This window comes from Lampetra planeri, chromosome 17 (genome assembly GCF_965212315.1).
Source record: "Lampetra planeri chromosome 17, kcLamPlan1.2.h2, whole genome shotgun sequence".
Taxonomy (NCBI): Eukaryota; Metazoa; Chordata; class Hyperoartia; order Petromyzontiformes; family Petromyzontidae; genus Lampetra; species Lampetra planeri.
The window spans coordinates 11,264,894-11,284,266 of record NC_136123.1 but is presented as its reverse complement, the minus strand read 5'-3'; the positions used below and the strand labels follow the sequence as shown (position 1 = coordinate 11,284,266).

General features: G+C 43.4%; 1 protein-coding gene across 1 annotated transcript; it reads left to right on the top strand.

The window, feature by feature from the left end:
* The first annotated feature begins 1,117 nt into the window (after window positions 1-1,117).
* On the top strand, window positions 1,118-16,688 carry LOC144723370 (interleukin-17D-like). The gene is made up of 3 exons (XM_078602114.1): window positions 1,118-2,203; window positions 13,795-14,075; window positions 15,960-16,688. Exons 1-3 carry the CDS (start codon window positions 1,952-1,954, stop codon window positions 16,183-16,185), a joined length of 759 nt encoding a protein of 252 aa, XP_078458240.1. The 5' UTR covers window positions 1,118-1,951; the 3' UTR covers window positions 16,186-16,688.
* Window positions 16,689-19,373: the final 2,685 nt, after the last annotated feature.

Sequence of the window (19,373 nt, the reverse complement as noted above, 5' to 3'; positions counted from 1 at the left end):
TCCAGGAGCCGAACCTTTCGACTCGTCGAAGGTTCACACCAGGCTGGTGTCCTTTGGCAGCTGGAACAGCCGGGCCGGGGCAGAACTCACCGCCGCCCTGGCTGCTGATCCTGCAGATCTTTGTCGAGGCATCAGTAGAGGGTCCTTTCACGAGGCTCAGTTGCAACCTGCACCGCGGATGATGTTTTTTGTCTGTGTTTAAGATAGCATGAAAACACACCACAGGTGGGCTATGAGAAGGCAGAATGAAAAAGTAGGATATCGACAAGTCAGAATGAAATGAGATTTTAAAAAATAATCTGTACGAGTCGTGACAAGTTGTTATCGCTATTGTTGTGATCGTTATGGTTGCTGTTAAGTTGGAAAAGTGAAGAGCACAGGTGGTGCATCTGCCAGTCATCTCAGTCAACCCATGGCACCTGGGTCTGTTCAGTGACCTCCTGCCAGCGGACCTTCGACAATTCACATGGCCTCAAAATGTACCTTGCATAGCACAAAAGTGCCGTGGTGCCATCACCGCCACTTAGTGCCGGATGGCAATTGTTGTTTCTGTTAATATTGTGGTAGTTGGTTATTATTGTGGTAGTTAGTGTTGTGGTTGTTATAGTGGTAGTTGTTATTGTGGAACTTTGCAATGATTATTGTGGTGGCTGTTTTGGTAGTTATTGTGGTGGGTGTTGTTGTTGTGGCTGGTGCTTTGATGTTATTGGGGGCCGTCCATAAACGACGTCACGCGATTTTGGCCGATTTTTGACCCCCCTCCCCCCTCGTCACACGGCGTCACAAAAAGTCAGACCCCCCCCTCAAATATGACGTCACAAAGCTCTGCCCCCCCCCAACCATATTTCCATTTTGAAAATAAAACATGCTTCAAATCACTTTAAACTATTGTCATTGTAGTGCGTATTTAATGTGGCGCTGCACTCTGATGTTGAAGGAGAAAACATTTATTAATAAGTCGATTTAATTCAATAGAACGCGTTATCTATATTTATTTAAAGTTGCGCATTTTGATGTGACGTCACATTTCTCCCCCCCCCCTCGTCATATATCGTCACAAATGTCTGACCCCCCCCCCTAGGTGCGTGACGTCATTTGTGGACGGCCCCTTGTGGTTTGTGTTGTGGTCGTTATTTTTGTGGTAGTGGTGCTGATTGTGGTAGTTGTTGTGGTAGTTGTTATTGTGGTGGTTGTTGTTGTTGTGGTAGTTGTTGTGGTAGTAGCTAGTGTGCTGTTGGTTGTTGTGGTTGTTGTTATTGTGATAAGTTTTTGTCGTGGTTATTGTGGTGGTTGTTGTGGTGCTGGTTGTGGTAGTTGTTGTTGTGGGAGTTGTTATTGTGGTGGTTGTTGTGGTGGTGGTTGTAGTTATTGTATGTTGTGTTAGTTGTTGTGATAGTTGTGGTAGTAGTTGTTGTGGTGCTGGTTGTGGTACTTGTTGTGGGAGTTGTGGTGCTGGTTGTGTTAGTTGTGGTTGTGGTAGTTGTTGTTGTGGTAGTTGTGGTGCTGATTGTGGTAGTTGTTGTGGGAGTTGTTATTGTGGTGGTTGTTATTATTGTGATAGGTTGTTGTTGTGGTTGGTCGTGGTAGATTGTTGTGGTTGCTATTGTGGTGGTTGGGGTAGTTGTTGTGGTGCTGGTTGTGGGAGTTGTTATTGTGGTGGTTGTTGTTGTTGTGGGAGCTGTTGTGGTGGTGCTCGTTGTTGTTGCTATTGTGGTGGTTGTGGTAGTTGTTGTGGTGCTTGTTGTGGTAGTTGTTGTGATAGTTGTTATTGTGGTGGTTGTTGTGGTTGTTGTTATTGTGGTGGTTGTTGTGATAGTTGTGGTGGTAGTTGTTGTGGTTGTTGTGATAGTTGTGGTGGTGGTAGTTGTTGTGGTGCTGGTTGTGGGAGTTGTTAGTGTGGTTGTTGTTGTGGCAGCTGTGGTGGTACTGCTCGTCGTTGTTGTTGTTCGTCATGGCGAGGGAACGCGGAAGCGCCTCTGGGACTGGAGGTGTAGGAGGAGGAGGGGTCCCTCCCCCCGACACGGGCTCGACTTCCCCCCCGCCTCACGCTGCCGCCCTCCGTCTCCGCGGGCGACCACCTCCGTGTGCCCTTTCACCGTCTCCCACCACTCCTCACTCACTCGGTCGGCCACCCTCGGCTCAGTCACAGCCCGCAGGGCTCCTCGCAACAGCAACAGCAGCAGCCATCATGAGATCCCAGCAGGTAACCAACTCTCACCCACGCCGCGCCTCGTGTGTGCTGTGTGTGCTGTGTGTTGTGTGTGCTGTGCGGTGTGTGTGGTGTGTGTATGTGCTGTGTGTGTGTATATGTGCTGTGTGTGTGTATATGTGCTGTGTGTATGTGCTGTGTATGCTGTGTGTGTGTTTGCTGTGTGCGTGTGCTGTGTGTGCTGTGTGCGTGCCGACTGATGGGAGATGCGGCCGAGAGGCACTGGCCTGTTTGTTGTCACCTGTACCTCACCTGTACCTCACCTGTACCTCACCTGTACCTCACCTGTACCTCACCTGTACCTCACCTGTACCTCACCTGTACCTCACCTGTACCTCACCTGTACCTCACTACTTAACCTGTGCCTCACCACTTAACCTGTGCCTCACCGTGCCTCATCTGTACCTCAATGTATCTCACCTGTGCCTCACTGTAGCTCATCTGTACCCCACCTGTACCTTTACCTCATACAATGTATTGACCGTACAGTATAGTAAACCAACACGACACGAACTCTCTCCTCAAGCCCCCTCGTCGTGTTCATCAGATCTGGACATTTAGATCCTGAGCATATTGCCATCATACGCAAGAATAGAATATATACCTATATACCTCACCGTGCCTCACCTGTACCTCAACATACTTCACGTTTACCTCACAGTACCTCACCAGCGCCTCATCGCTTCACCGTGTCCCACCTGCACCCCATCTGCACTTTATCTGTGCCTCACCATGCCCCACCTGTACCTCACCTGTACCTCCGGTTGCCACCAAACCCTTACATATTTCTCAGTCGACCTGAGTATCTAGACTGTGCAGCATTACTGTAATAGTATTCAACGAACACAAAACAATTCCCAGTCTGTCCAGGTCAGAGCCGAACATGGGGCCACCCTACCTGCACTTCTGTACTGCACAGTAGATCACTGTGTGTGTGCAGCTTATTAACAATATCGATTAATAGTAGAAAATCTGCAAAGTTGTGGGCCTGTGGGCGGTTGTTAATCAATAAGTTCAGTGTTAATCCTTGGGCAGGGGAGATGCACACAATATGGATGGGTGAAGTAAACAACATCGTGTGGTGAGTAATGCGACGTTACGGCAGTTTCAGTGTCATAAATTGCTCTTCAGTGTTGTAAAACACCACCTTTCATTGCTTCATTGGCCACCAGGTGTTGGGAGTATCTCATCCGGCAGTGGATTTACAAAGGACTGGATAATAGAAGGGTGGAGATCTGGTGATTTACTGCCACGGCTAACATCATTGGCGAGTAATGGCTGAACCATACCTTGGCCCCCTCTACACCAAAGAGCACTTCGCGTGATGGATGGAGAATTATGACTACATAACCCGCTTCAAATGTATTTTGTTTGACCAGGGTAGTCTTTGTTTGCAAGAGTGACCTGGGGTATTAGTCTACCAGTAGGGGGCACTGATGGCTGCTGTGGAAAATCCCAATGGAGTAATTTGCGGGTAATTGTCGATTTAAATTTCTAATTTGGACCTTGATGCCGGCACACAAATGGCATACTCTTACGAATGGCGTCGGGTGATCTCTAACGTCCACTGTGAAGCAGACGGAATGTATTGTTAAGTTATTAAATCGGCAGTAATAATCAGTTTGGCTGTTGAATCCAAACCATAAACCTCTGCAACAAGTGGCCAATACGCTAACGTCAATTCCAGGGGTCAGCAACCTACATCTCCGGAGCTGCGTACCGCACTTTAAGGACTGCTTCGTGATGTTATTTATCAAGGACCATCGTCTCGTATTCACGTGCATTGCGGCTCTTCAAATATTGATTTTTGGAAAAAAATGACTTGTTATTTTGGTTTGCCAACCCCTGTGTGATGGAGATCTTCATCCAGTAGTAGATTTAAAAGAATGCTATAGTTTATCTTCCATTTTTTAAAAACACAATTTTTGTCCCAACATGCAGAATTGATAGTGCCTACTGATTGTGGTGCACAGATGTTTTTTTCCCTTGAAACTCATAAATAAGCTCCTGTGCTTTCCAGTGTCCATGTCCAGCAGCCAGGCTGTGCCATGTCGCAACTACACACACCAGCTATTTGAGATGATTGCGCTCGACATTTTCTGACTGGTTTGAAAAGCTGTCCTTTTTTTCAATTGTCGTTTTTGTTACGAATTCCATTTTAAGAAAAAAAAGTTAACATTCGTTAATTGTATACAACCAATATGATTCATAATGAGTTTATTGTGGGTGGTTAGATCGTGTAGGTGTTAAGTAAAATGTTGAACTTATTACTCGCCACCACCAGATAAAGCCAATCAACTCAATTTGTTACGTGGGTAAAATTGCCAATTGATTGGGTTTTTAGCAAAGCCGAAAGTTTGTACAAAAATGAAATTTTTTGCTTGCGTTTCAACGTTTTGGTTTTCCAAAAAACAAATCAATTGGCATATTTTCCCACGAGTGAGCTTGATTTGATTGGCTTTTGCATGCTGGAGGATTGGAGTTAAAAACGTGACATACCTACACCATCTAAGCCAAAATAAGCTATTTATGAATCATGTTGACATTTTATTTTAGTTAATATACCTTCACCCTTATATTCTAGAAACTGGTAATGATGCTAAACAGTAGTAATTGCTGCAGGTTTAGCAAACTGTATCGAAACATGAGAATGGTATCTGAATGTAGATAATTCCTTTAATACATATCCATGTTTAAGCAACAACACAATGATCAACCACGTTAACATCCACATCATAATCGTCATCAACATTAACACCAGCATCATCAACATTTAGGTCAGCAGCACCATAGTCAATGTACACAGCAATGACGACAACATCAGTGTTGACCAATATCATGTCTTCATCGCTATAATCATCATAAAAATCAACATCTGCATCGACAAACTCAACATGAATATAATCAGAATCAACATTACCATCGTCAGCAACATTTAATCCACAAACTAACAAGAGTTTCATCGGCATCAATATTATCATGAACACCAATGTGATGAACAACAATAATTTCTGGTAACTTTTAATCCACTGTTAATCCGTGTTTGCCATGGTGGTTATTCGACCATACGTAAACACCATACTTCATCACGGCTATGTATCTAATTAATTACCTGTGCAAAATTGTCCGTGTTTGATGAACTTGAATTGAGAAGGTTGAACATAACGCACGATTGCAGCTGCACTTTGTTTTGCAGCTCCACCCCCAATGCATGTTAACTTTATTTTCAGTCATGCTTGAAAAACAGAGAAAGGGTCAATAAGACTACGGTAATCCAGTGCAAGGCAACATGACTGTAAAAAAACATTCAGTTTATACAACAGTTTAAATAAAACATTGCCAATAATAGTTTTTTTGAGATTGGTTATCTTTTTTGCAATGTTTTGAGAGCTGATACGTTTGAAGCTGTGGGTTTTATCACAACTGCTAATTTTAAAGTATTTACTCTTATTTAAAATAGGCTAATGCTTGTGCCAGTGTTTCCAGATCAAAATTTGTGCCTCAGGATGTATTCAGGAATGTTAAGTAATATAATGTTTACAGAAGCATGTTTTTAATGGGTAAAGTTTTATATGGATATATTTGTTTAATGCAATATGCACCTGCAAGAAATTTGTTTACTACTCCATTGAATGGGAAAGTCATTATAATCAGTCTTTGTGTAGGGATTTTTTGTTAGTTTGGGGATTTTTGTAGTTAATAGAAGGGCAATAAAATAACTTATGTGCAGTATTATAATAGCATTGCTAGGCGACAGGGCTCTAAAAACTAAACGTGGTAGTCAAACATTGGCGACTTATCCCACCATTTTTTTTAGGAAATAAACTCCCTGGAGATGGATAATTCATTTAAATGTTTTGAGCACCAAAGGGACTTTAAGAGGTTAAGCTGTCTTCTTTTTCCTCTTCTTTTTGTGTCCGTCCACCAAAGTAAAATATATCCCCGTGGCGAGCTCATTTCAGTGCTTGCGGGTTGCCTGCTGCAAGATCTTCCTAGAGCAGTGGGCAGACCAAGAGGTGTTTCATGGTCTGCCTCTCGCCACTGGAGCAGCTCTTTGTTTTTACACGCTTTTATTTAACTCAACTCCGTCTGTTGTCGTATCCTCAAAAAATATTGTAACTTAATTTTAACCCACTTCCCAATGTTGTATCGACTGCAAACATGGTATACTTATGTCATACTGGTGACAATACTATATTCTATCATTAAAAATAAAATATATATATTTAAACAATCTTTTTTATATGTTATGTTTCGGCTTGGGTCTAATTATCCACGCTCAACTGACGTTGGCTGTAAATCACCATGGCCCCTGACGTTATGGCAAGCCCAGGGGCCACTTCCTGGAGTCGTGGAGTTCTGCCATTACTAGTACGGAACATTTCATTAAAGCGTGTTTTCTAAAAAAGTACTTTAAATATTATTCTTTGACTACTGCCATTTGGCCATGTTGGAACTTGATCGGTGCGAAGCCAGTTGAGAGTTTTCAATGTGGTCCACCCTGCGATGGCTCCTTGTGTTCACTCGCCTTCATGCCCATGTTTATCTCAAAGCTAATTCTTATGTGGATGTCAACGTGGTTGATCATTGTGTTATTGCTTAAACATGGATATGTATAAAAGGAATTATCTACATTCAGATACCATTATCATGCTTCGATACAGTTTGCTATTGACCAGGAATAATGTGCTATCATTTGTGGCCAGGTCGCTTCTGAAACAGAGCTATATAGCTCAGTGGACCTTGCCTGCTAAAAATAAAAAGGTTGGTGTGTAGTTTAAAATTAAATAATAGACGGCAAGGTTACAGAGTTACGGCTTAAATGTCGAGTCATCGCAAAATCCCCCTATTACTTTGAAAGTGTCCATTGGCTTGTCTGTTTTTATAGCAACCTGTTCTAAGCTACCAGTTGTAAAATGGTGAACATATTGTATTACGTGATGGGAAAGCAACATAAAACAAGTTGAAGATCGAGAACCTATTAAAACGCCTCATACGGCTAAAGTTGAGGGCAAATTGAAGCTCAGAGTTCATTCTCTTGTCTGCATTTTGTAGATAATGTACAATTGTCTTCATTAAAATATTGAACATATACAAAGGTTGTGCTGGATGAATTTGGCGTGTGGCTGTTATCTGAAAAAAAGACCTGCAGATATAATAATAATTTTAACTTATAACGTGCACCACGTGCACAGAGAGAGAATGACTCAGAGGCGGTTGTGGGGGCACAGACAATAATAATAATAATAGTACAATTTGTAACGCGCGCAAATTTGCAGACGTAGTGACCGCAACTCAGAGGCGCGGAGCCAAGCTCAGAGTCGCTCAAAAGCATGATTGTAGAGGTGAGTTTTTAAGTGTCTCTTGAAGGAGGCGATTGAGGTGATGCTGCGAATGTGCAGAGGGATATCGTTCCAGACTGTTGGGGCTGCCACCGAGAAGCGGCGCGTAGACATGACCATCCTGGATCTTGGTATCGAGAGGAGGTCGTGAGTCGCGCTGCGCAGGCATCTGCCGTGTGCTGAGCTGCAAGTTGTCAATAATGAAGAAAGATACGGCGGGCAGGCGGATATGAAGGCATTGTGGCAGAGGCAGGCGGTCTTGTATGTGACCCTACTGGCGATGGGGAGCCAGTTGAGAGCGCGGAGACAAGCTAGTGAGTCGAGGCGGGGATGAGTGTGGGCAATGACGACGCGTGCTAGGTTATTTTGTAGTCTTTGAAGTTTCTTTAGGTTGCCAGCGGAGGTCCGGACAAGGACGGAGTTACACTAGTCAAGGCGAGACCCAACTATGCAACATGGCAATTTCAGTAGAGATGAGAGGACGTATGTGTCTAAGACAAGTGGTAAGTTAGCCATTTGGTGAGTAACACTTTCCCAAACAGATGGAACAGAGGGAGATGAGTCCATATTTTAAAGTACCGCCTTCTGGAACATTGATGCTCACAGGAAGGCAGTTTCACAAAATCTGTGTAATCCACAAACTCTCACCTCCACAGTGCTGGGTTGCAGGTGTGTGCCACCACCGACTAGCATAAATAAATATGAAATTGGAAGTTCCTTATATTATTCGTACATGTCATCCACACAAATTAAAAGGTGAAGTGATGCCGTGTTGTGTAACGGGGTGTGGCGTAACGCATTGCAGTGCCCGTACCTCATAGTTGTGGCAGCATCAGCAGTGACTCATCCACCACCTTTATTATCATCCACAGTAACTTTATACTATTAACCATCAGGTGTGATTATTAGGATTTAATGGGGATCTCGGCCATATCACCGTCATCTTCAGTCATGGTCTAGTCACGGCTGGATGAAGGTCAGCCCTTGTCACCATCACTAATGGTTTAGCAATGCCACAAACCTTGTTAGTGCTGTGCATGAGTACACCCACTGTGGGGCAAGTGAGGATCGGTGGTTGACGCATTTTTGTAAAACTCCCTTCACGCTGGGCTGAGAGAGAGTGAGTGAGGAGGCTGTTTGGCAAGTCCATACCTTAACCAGTCTATGCGGACCTTTGAGTGTTATCGCCTTGTATGCCTGTGTTTTATCTGGGTATGCCATTTTATCTCACGTGAAAACACTCATTGAAACGCAAGTGGCAAAACATTCCAATGAAAACCCATATAAAAAAGTCTTGAGACTCAGAGGTACCTTCCTGAAAAAGAAAGTTTAATTTCCAGCAGTAGTATTGGTAGCAGCATAATAAATAGAAACAAGATCACCAGCACCATAAATAGTATCGTTGATGAATTACATCATCAGCAGGAGCAACAGTGATAATAATAATGATGATCGTCATTGCCAGCATCTTCATCGTCATCATCATTGCTGTCATCATATGATATGTGGAAAATCAAACAGAGGATAATTTAGTGTCCTCTTTTGACAATTTCTGCATGGCTCATTTTATTCATAAAATTTCATAAATAATAACATATGACTTTCACCAACCACAACCATATCTGGATGAGTCCTCATATTTGTATTTTTTCTTGGATAACAGGAGCATTTGTTGATTGAGACATACATATAACAGTTTTCACTTTACAAGTAGAATATCAAAAAGTGGCGAATTGGCAAATATGGCCACCTCTATATTAACCAATTTATCCACTGTTAAAACTTTAAAAAGGCTTGTCATTTTATATAACCCGGCGCTTTTTGCATGGTTTGTTCCATTTAACAATTTGTTTCATGACATCTTTACAGGGCTATCTATTGTATATAACGTGGTTGTTGTTGATATCACATACTTAAAAGGCTGGTAATTTTTCTTGCCTGACTGTTTTTGCACATTCCCTGATGTGCTTTTTTAGAGTCAACTTTGATGAAAGACATTTGCACCGCAGCTGGGGATTTTACTTCACATTTCCTCAATTCTGTTTTATGTGAGGTGTGCAAGAACAAACCTTAAGTGCAAATTCTCAAGGGGTTCTGGAAAGCTGCTCGTGTTGAAAAAAAGGTGTTGTATTTCCTTTGAGCCAGGTTAGAGCCGTTTGATACAGCGTGGGAGATATACAGGGAAATTTAACGAGTGCATTACGGTGTGCAAGTGAGAGAGATACCCCGGGGCCAGCCGTAAGGATGTGCGACCACACAGGGCACCGCGAGCTGTGTAGAATGGCACCATTGGAGATCACCTGCAGTCTTATTTTTCTTGTCGTATGGCTGCTGATGTAGATGCAGAGCAACAACTGTAATTTCACATTCAGGTGTTCAAGCCAGATAACCGTATCAAGAGTTTATCGCTATGATGCCTCCTTCATATTTATGGATCGGACATTGCGTCGTTATGCGTTGTATGGTCTGTTCTGGATGACTACAGTCGCACACTGGAGAAATTATAATTTTCCATTTGTTGATCAGGTATCTGCATCTGCCATGCTTTGTGATAATGCGGTTTAGGGTGGACCATGAGCTTTGTGGAAGATCAAACCCAGGGGATTTTCTGTGTTGGGTCTTTCACAAGGTGTTTGTGATTTTTTTTTATTACATGCTTTTTATTAACTCACTCTGTCTGTTGTATCCTCAAATCTTGTAACTAAATTTTTACCCACTTCCCAATGTGGTATCGACTGCAAACTTGGTATACTTATGTCATACTGATGACGATACTATATTCTATCATAAAAAAAAAAATATGTTTAAACATTATTTTTTACATGTTATGTTTCGGCTTGGGTCTAATTGTCCACGCTCAACTGACGTTGCTGTAAATCACCACGGTCCAGTACGTTATGGCAAGCTTCGGGGCCACTTGCTGGAGTCGTGGAGTTCTTCCATTATTAGTACGGAACATTTTATTAAAGCGTGTTTAAAAAAAGTTTTTTTAAATATAACTTTTTAAAACTCCATTCAGCTTTCCTCTAGTAGTTACCTGCAGTAATTCATCACTATTTAATCTTTTCTGCAGTAATCATGCATCATTAAATTACAGTACAGTATATCACCACACTTAATCTGATCTCGGAGGGACTTTTGGTCATCGTGAAGCTGCCCCACCCTTACCCCTATGGCCCCCCACCAACCATCACGACCTGCTGCTGCCCATGCACACTCCTCCACCCCTTCCACAACCCCCATCACTTCCTCCAACACTGCCCACACACTGGTCCTACACTGTGGCCGGGGGTGGGCCTAAACGTAAAGAGGTGCAGACTAAAGAAGGGCTGGGGCCTAAAAATGAATGGCCCAGAGACAAGAGAGGAAAGAGAATGGGGCCTAATCAGGAAGGTGCTGGGGGCTTAGAAGTAAGAGGGGCTGGGCACAAAGAGGAAGGAGGCAGGGCCTACAGAGTTTGAGTTAAGGTAATCAAGAGCATTGAATGACATCCGCGCAGCAGGCAGCGGCATACCTTTCGTGCCACAGATATGGCCACAGGTCAATTAGTAATAATTTATTGTTAAACTGCATTAATAACCAGAGTCGAAGGATGGAGTGCAAAAGCGGTCGCAACTGGTAATTTCCGGAACCAAAACCAAACTAAAATATTTTTATGATCTGAAATGAAAACCTAAAAAAAAAGATGTGGTTACCAGCTATAAAACTCATTGGATTCATCCAGTATAAATATTCGGATTCTAAAATGTGGTTGTTATTGCAGTGACTGGAAGACGCGAGTTTGCATGCCCCTTAATGCCATGCGGGCATTCACAAATACGACTAGAATACACCGCAAAGAATTAAGCGTCGTGTTGATCCTTGCATCTATTAAATTGGGTTGTACTCATGATCAGTGACAGAGAGAGACAGTGTTGGCCCGATTCGTGTACAACAGTTCAAAGTTGTCAAACCGGATAAACCAATTTCATCTAAGCAAAGTATAGTTTGTTTTATGCTTCAATGGTGTAGTATTATTTTATTTATTCCTCTACTTGTTTACTCAGAAAAAAGCCTCACCGAGACTCACGACAATTTTTCAGGAGGGGGCCCTACCATGTGTTTTTTTTCTTGCAGCAGAAGGCGATGTTTACGTGAGTAATCACCATATCAAGTAATTTGAAGGTATTTTTTTATTTGGGATATTTGGACAATACCAGTTCCATTGTTTTTTGTCGTTGTCAAGCTCTGTGATTAAGCAGGATAGCCATCACATACTGGGTGTTCATGAAGGTGCTTCACCAATGAGAGAATTCGTTTTCCAGAAGTTTGAGCTACAGTAGATGCTAAAACTACACACATACACATATTTGGCTGTCAAGATTTTATCACTTGCATTTCAGCCCTCTGCACCAAATCTAGATTGAAAACTCATTTCTTTACAACTGCTTTTTGTGTTCAATCTTGATTTGAAGCTTTCGTGACTGCAGGAATCCATACTCTTTGGTTCTTTCGGTAAAGTCACGTAGGTATTCGGTAAAGTCACGTAGGTATAAAATAAAATAAATCACGACGTTTCGGGCGCAACACAAACGTCCATCATCAGGTGGGAAAGCATGATCTGCTGCTGAGGCAGACTGTTTTAAAAGGTTTGAAATGGGTGTAGCTAAGGGGTTATAAAGAAGTGGCCGGGGCTAGTGATGTTAATGTGAGAAATTAGCATGTAACTGTAAGAAAGAAGAGTGGCCTCCTTAACGAGGGCACGGAAGTGGCTATGTTAATGTGAGGGATTATCATGATGTTAATGTGAGAAATTAGCATGTAAAAGTAAGCTAGGAGAGCGGCCTCCTTGCCCTCGTCTAGATGTTGAGGGGGAAAATGCCTAAGATGTGTGGAGTAGTTGTGAAGTGTGGCATATGACTAGTGTCGTGTTGTAGTATGGCGTCGTGAAGCAGTGGTGTAGTTTGGTAGTGTAGTGTTTGTAGATAGTAGGGTGTAGTTTGATATTGTGTAGTGTGGTGTCGTGGAGTAGTTTGGTGTAACTTAATCTGGTGTATAATGTTGTGTAGTGTAGTAGTGTGTCGTGCGGTGTACAGCAGAACGCCCAATAATTGGCGGTGATACGAGAGCGCCATATCTCAAATCTTGTAGTGCATGGCACACTGTGGAAAAGAGCATCCTGGAAACCTAAAAAAAAATTTGCGCCAACGCGGTGAGCCACACATTACATGAGGAATTAGCTGCGCTACTCCATTAATCAGTTAAATATTAGCAGACTATAGGGAAAGCATGTGGATCCATGAATCTGTGATAAATTCGCGGATTCCGAAGTTACGAATTTTTCGAAGACCAAATGGCACAAATCAGCAGAATTGGTCGAAAGTAGAGGACTTTTAATATTTTAGACTTGATATCCTACTGGTTTTTTTCCAGATATATCACGTCAGAAAACTAAATGTACGTGTTCTTAATTAATAAACTGTCATCACGGTCAACAATGGACAGAATTAGTTTTTTGGTAACACTAGCAACCCATACGTCGTTTGGATATGACCGTCCTTCCCTCCCAACCAACCACCAAAACTTTAATATTATATAGAGCCCTGTTTCTCTCCATCTTTATATTTCCTTCTCTGTACTGTGTATCCTAATGTATCTCGATATCTTCTTTTGTCTCAGTTATTTCATTTCCCTATTCATCTGTCCCTTCTGCTACTGCTCTCTCTCTATATTCCTCTCCTCCCTCCACTCTATCTTACCCCTATCTCTCTCACGTCTCACTCTCGACCTCGTTATTCCCACCTCTCCCTTTGCCTTCTCAATCTCTCGTGCCTTTCCCTAATCCTGTCTCCCACTGCTTGTCACTTTCCCTTGCTCTTCTCCTTCCATTTTGCTCTCTCTTTCCTCGACGTTTCACACTCTTGCACTTTCTCCCCACCCCTCTCCATCTCTTCCTCCCTCCCTCACCTCCCTCGATATCACAGTTGCCGGGGCAGGGGGGGTCAGCAAGCATGAACTCATCTCTACGCAGTGCAATATTGGTGACATCATCACTCAGATGTGGGCAACCCACTGTTTGATATGGAAGGGAACAAGACCACAAAACAACTTAACATCAATCGTCCCCATATGTTTTGTTTTTTTAGCTGGCACGTTCTTTTGATACGATCACGGCAGGAGAGATACAGGATGAGCCGGCTACATCCCATTGCTTTACATCACTCCACTTTCGTGAACTCGCTCGGCCCCTTTGTGCACTTGCAGCTGGTGCTGTTGCTGGTGGTGCTGCTTGGCTCGTGCGATGCAGCTTGGGATTCGCCAGGCAAACATCGTGGTGGAGCTTGCGCCGAGCCCTCGGACAACAAACTACGGATGCAGCTGAGGAAATTGGAGCCCACGATCGCCCCGGGATTCGGAGGGAGCGGGGAGAACAGCCTGCTGGTGGATGGCACCGAGGATGTACAGAGGCATTCGTGCCCATCTGGAGCAACCGGTGGCAAAGGAAAAGACATCAAGGATCGCAGTGTTTCTCCCTGGTCCTTCACGTACGTTGTTTGTACACCTTGAGAAGAGGGCCCGACACTCACTAGGCTTTTTTGGAGACAAGAGTTGTTATAGCTTACCCATTTTTGTTATTAACCACTTGCATCAGGTGCCACTAATCATTTACAGAGAGAACAGTAGCCTACAGTGGTCCATTGCCACAGTCATATGTGACGTGTGTAATGAAAAACGGAGTAAGCGACAAGACTTCTGTTTATGAAGAGGTATTTTTGTGTTTGGCAGGTGTGTCCATGCCAGGGCTAAACTTGATTTTAGCAAGAGTTCACCATGAAAATAAATGTTGGGATTCAGTTTGGCCACCACCTTGTTTGAAATAAGTAAACATTTCTGCCATGAGATTAACAATAAAGTTTTCATATTCTTGTTATGCAATGAGATCGGCCCATAAACATTGGGAAGTGTCTTCCTGGCTGTGCACAAATTTGGTTCATCAACTTAGACCGAGAGAAAATTACTCAAGGTATTTTTTACATTCATGTCAAATGCAAGTTTTCAGCATTCATAGATGCGTAACAGGTACCAAAGTGTTGTAATAAAACTTTAGCAGGTGCTAAGAAACTAACCAGATGTACTCTATTTTACAAAGCTTGGCTCATACCTTGCCACTGCTATCTTTATGACATTTAAAACAAAGCTAAATTCTTCGTTTTTTATGTTGATATGATTTTCACTTATGTCTGGAGAAAACAACAGGTATTCCATATTACCATAGCAATTGAAAACATCTGTTTCCTGCCAAACATATAATTTTACTCACCCAAAGATCAAATTGAGACTTGTCTGCATTTACAATGACTGCTTTGTCTCCTCTCCCATCACATTCCTTTCACTGAACAAAAGTTAAACAAAAAACTATTCAAAATCATCCCTCAACAGCAAATTAGTTTTCCTTACAATAGTTACAAAGTGTTTTTTGCTCTTAATATAACCAGTGTCAAGTTCCACTTAACTGGGTACATCACATTTTCATTGTTGTTTTTTTCCACTTAATTTGAATTTGTGAAGTATTTTATAATGAAACATTGTTGTCACCTCATATTTATCCTGGTCTCTTAAATTCTCATTTGGTTAAAGAAAATAGACTAAACCATAACTGAAATGTTAATAATTCGAATGTTTGAAAAATAATATAATATACTAGGCTTAAAGTGGGATGTTGTTTTAGAGGTATAGTTATAAAAGAAAGCTGCAATTTGAGTTAAATACGTGCATATTTGTTTGACACCATGTCTGACACCATGTTTAACACCACACATGCATTATGTATGTATGTTAAACTTCTTTCGCACCGTACTTAGCCATTTGTGCGAATCGGAGGTGCGGGGGAAGGAGAACAAACTAAACACAAATAAACTCCTTTAAAAAGTTTTTTTTTAACAACGGTTTTATTTTAAAGTGCACTAAAAAGTAAATAACTCGATTGGAGAACAGGAAGTGGACGACATCTTGATTACAAGAGACACGCGGCGCCTGCTTTTTGTGCGAGCCGATTCCACAGTTTATGGACCGCGGCGTTTTTCACCTACACAAAAATATAAAATTAATTTGCCGTCCATGAAAATGTTTTAATTGCTTGAAAGGAGGCAATTAATTGACTATTTGATGCCGATTATAATACAGGCATGCATTGTCACCGGATCTGAGTACGTGTGCAAAATTAGGGATTTATTGGACAATGGGAAGTGGATGAAATGTAGATTACAAGATTTGACCACGACACATGAGTCAAGTTAAGTAAAACCGTTGAAAAACTGTTCTTAAAGAAATTCGTTTTAAACCTAGCTCCATTGACTTCCTAACATCGGAAGAACATATTTGAGCACGAAGGAATTTGCTCGCTGTTTGTGTCACGGTCTTGCTCACAGGGTCAACCAAGATTCCTCGCGTTACCCTCGCCGAATAAAGGAGGCCTACTGTCTGTGTGACGGGTGTCTGCTGGGCCACGACGGACAGGAGGAGCGCAGCGTGATGAGCAAGCCCTTCTTCACTTCCATTATGGTGCTGAGACGCACGAAACGCTGCCATCACGGACGCTACGTTTACAAGCCGGACCTAGAGACAATTGCTCTCTTTTGCACATGTAGTGCCTAGTAGAGATTCCAGATCCCGTGGATTGCCATTCTCCCCCACGGCAGGAGAGGAGGACCTCTGGGATGCATTAGCAGTGCTTTTCAATGTACCTACAGGAAATCCACTATGCACACATTGTGGTAGGAAAATAGAATGCATTGGTTAGCAAGCATTTCGATTTTTTAATCAGCAAGAAAGAGTAATAATGGGTTTTACATCTTTAGAGTTTTGCTCATGTTAAAACAGATGTTAATGTTGCTTTGGTCATTCAAGGGACAGTTTGTTCTGTCATGTATAAGTCTTCCACGGAAGAAAAAAAGTTACCTTATAAATGGATATTGATTGGGTTCCGGTGTTTTTAATCAGAAAATAAAACCTTTTTGTAATTTTTTTTAAAAAATAGACTGTTAAGTGGAACAAAAATATCTGTACATTTATGAAATGATTTAAACTTTCATTTGCAGATTAGTAACCATCATATGCAATTCATGTGCCAGTTGAATAAAGTACTTTTTAGCCCAACAGTCATGATGTGTCGGTTCTCATTGTCTTAAACTTTGGTTATAGGCATACCTCTTACAGCGCTCAGGATGCGTTCTTGGTAAACGGAGCGCTATATCAAACAGCGCTATAGGTTATGAAAACATGGTTCCAATGGAGATGTGTTCCAGCGATATACAAGGACTTCATTGGGGTATCGGTAAAAGCCTTAATAATCATACGGTATACATGATAAATGTATTAAAAAGCATGTTATGAATAAAAAATCCTTTTACTGGAAATGACTTGAAAAATATACATTAAGTTATGTACTCGCCAGTGCATTCGGTCAGAGCTTGCGTAAGGATTAACCACCGTCTGCCCAGTGCCGGATTATCCTAGTGTAATAAAGGTCGTTGAGGCGACTTTTGGAATCCGGTCTTTTATTCACTTTGTATTACAGCTTTCCTTCACGCTGCTGACAGGCAGCGTGAGAGGGATAGAGAGAGAGAGACGCGCCGCCACGTGGCAACCCGGAGCCCCGCTCACGCGTGGCCCCCTCCTCCGTTCCCGTTTTGACCACGTGTCGTTCGTCTCCACCCCTATTTAATACCCGGGGCACGTGGTACGATTCCACCAATCCTGGTTAGCCTCCATGGAATATTCCAGACTCCCTCGTAGGCTCCCGGGACCACGCCCCTGACTAATCTCCCCATTGGCTGTGGCCAAAGCCAGCAGAACCAATCCTCTACTTACAGCTGTCACCTTTCCATTACGTCAGGGCCACGCCCCTAGGCTTCCCCCCATTGGCTATGGACCAGAACCAGCAGAGCCAATCATCATGACGAGTTGTGATACGTCAGTGAGCCGGATATATCCTCACATTACACTAGTAGCAAAAGTAGCATATGCTACGGGCCCCGCACTTTCAAGGGCCCCACGCTAAATGTTTTCAAGCCATCAATTCCGGTTCAGTGATTCTGCACTTGCTCCATTACTATAGTACGATACTGACCAGCTAGTTGTGCCTCAGGCTTGTTCCATCTGGGCCGGCCCTCTAGCTGCTACCGTAGGCACACACCAGGCTCAACATCCCTGGTGAGTCGCTACAGTCAGCAGTTGCCAACACACCAGGCTCAACATCCCTGGTGAGTCGCTACAATCAGCAGCTGTCAACACACCAGGCTCAACATACCTGGTGAGTCGCTACAGTCAGCAGCTGCCAACGCACCAGGCTCAACATCCCTGGTGAGTCGGTGCAGTCAGCAGCTGACAACACCAGAATCAACATCCCTGGTGAGTCGGTACAGTCAGCAGCTGACAACACCAGGCTCAACATCCCTGGTGAGTCGCTACAGTCAGCAGCTGACAACACACCAGGCTCAACATCCCTGGTGAATCAGTACAGTCAGCAGCTGACAACACACCAGGCTCAACATCCCTGGTGAGTCGGTACAGTCAGCAGCTGACAACACACCAGGCTCAACATCCCTGGTGAGTCGGTACAGTCAGCAGCTGCCAACACACCAGGCTCAACATCCCTGGTGAGTCGGTGCAGTCAGCAGCTGCCAACGCCGAACCCTGGGCGGCGGTTGACTAACCCGGAAAACTCAGCTTGTCTGAGCCTGGGCATGTGGAACCCCTGGTGGAGAAAATTCCACCAAAAGGGTCTTTGGACCTTTCACTGCAACCAGGACCATCTCCAGTCGTCTTGACTACGTCTTGCCACTGGGTACAGATGGGGCTGGTTGAGAGAGAGGTTGATGCTGCGCAAATCACCCTCACTTAAATCCAAGTTCTCTGCGCAAGTCATGACACTTTTTACCATCATTAGCCAAGTGCTGTGGCGATGGGTGAGCGATGATGCAGCAGGCACGGATATGCGGGAAGCTGTAGCCACAAACCTGCACGCAGGCGGCTCAGGATATTGGTCGTTCCCTCACTGGACCAAAGTAGCAGTGAAATCCGGCAACACCCTGAGTGACTGAGCAGCCATATTCAGGATCACACTGCTCACCTCCATAGTGAGGAAAGGGTTAGAAAAGGTACCCTAAACATTGCCTGCTTCAAAACATCCTGGCCTGCCTACCGCAGCTGGCAGGATCCCATACTTGCGGTCGAAAATAAAATGAAAAAGACCAAAGTGATACCACTCACTGTTGGCGCCTAGAATGTGCGCACTTTGATGGACGCATCTGGATCGGACCTGAGAGACGCACCGCTCTCGTGGGCAGAGAGCTAGCCAGATATAATACGGATGTTGCTGCCCTTAGTGAGACCCGACTGGCCAGGTGACTGAAGTGGGTGCAGGTTACACATTATTCTGGAGCAGATGGGGCCAGGAGGAGAGACGTGATGCTGGTGTTGGTTTTGCAGTAAAAAAACAACTGGTCAACTAACTGGCAATCCAACCCAAGGGTATAAACGACCGTTTAATGACCTTAAAGCTCCACCTTTTGGGTAAAAAGAAGGCCACCATCATCAGTGCCTATGCTCCTACCATGTCCAACTCTGACGAGATCAAAATCAAGTTTTATAATGCTGCCACAGCCAGCTCTGACAAATTCCTGATACTTGGTAACTTCAATGCCAGTTGGAAGTGACCATCAATCATGGAATGGAGTCATAGGTGCACATGGCATTGGAAAATGTAACAGCTACGGCCTTCTGCTGCTGAAAATATGCTCTGAATTTGACCTGCTCATCACCAACACGATATTCTAACTACC

Excerpts from the sequence above, each read along its gene's own strand:
- LOC144723370 (XM_078602114.1), top strand. The coding sequence starts at position 1,952 with ATGGCGAGGGAACGCGGAAGCGCCTCTGGGACTGGAGGTGTAGGAGGA. Across the intron at positions 2,204-13,794 it reads CCATCATGAGATCCCAGCAG|CTGGTGCTGTTGCTGGTGGT; the intron begins GTAACCAACTCT and ends GTGCACTTGCAG. Across the intron at positions 14,076-15,959 it reads GTTTCTCCCTGGTCCTTCAC|GGTCAACCAAGATTCCTCGC; the intron begins GTACGTTGTTTG and ends TCTTGCTCACAG.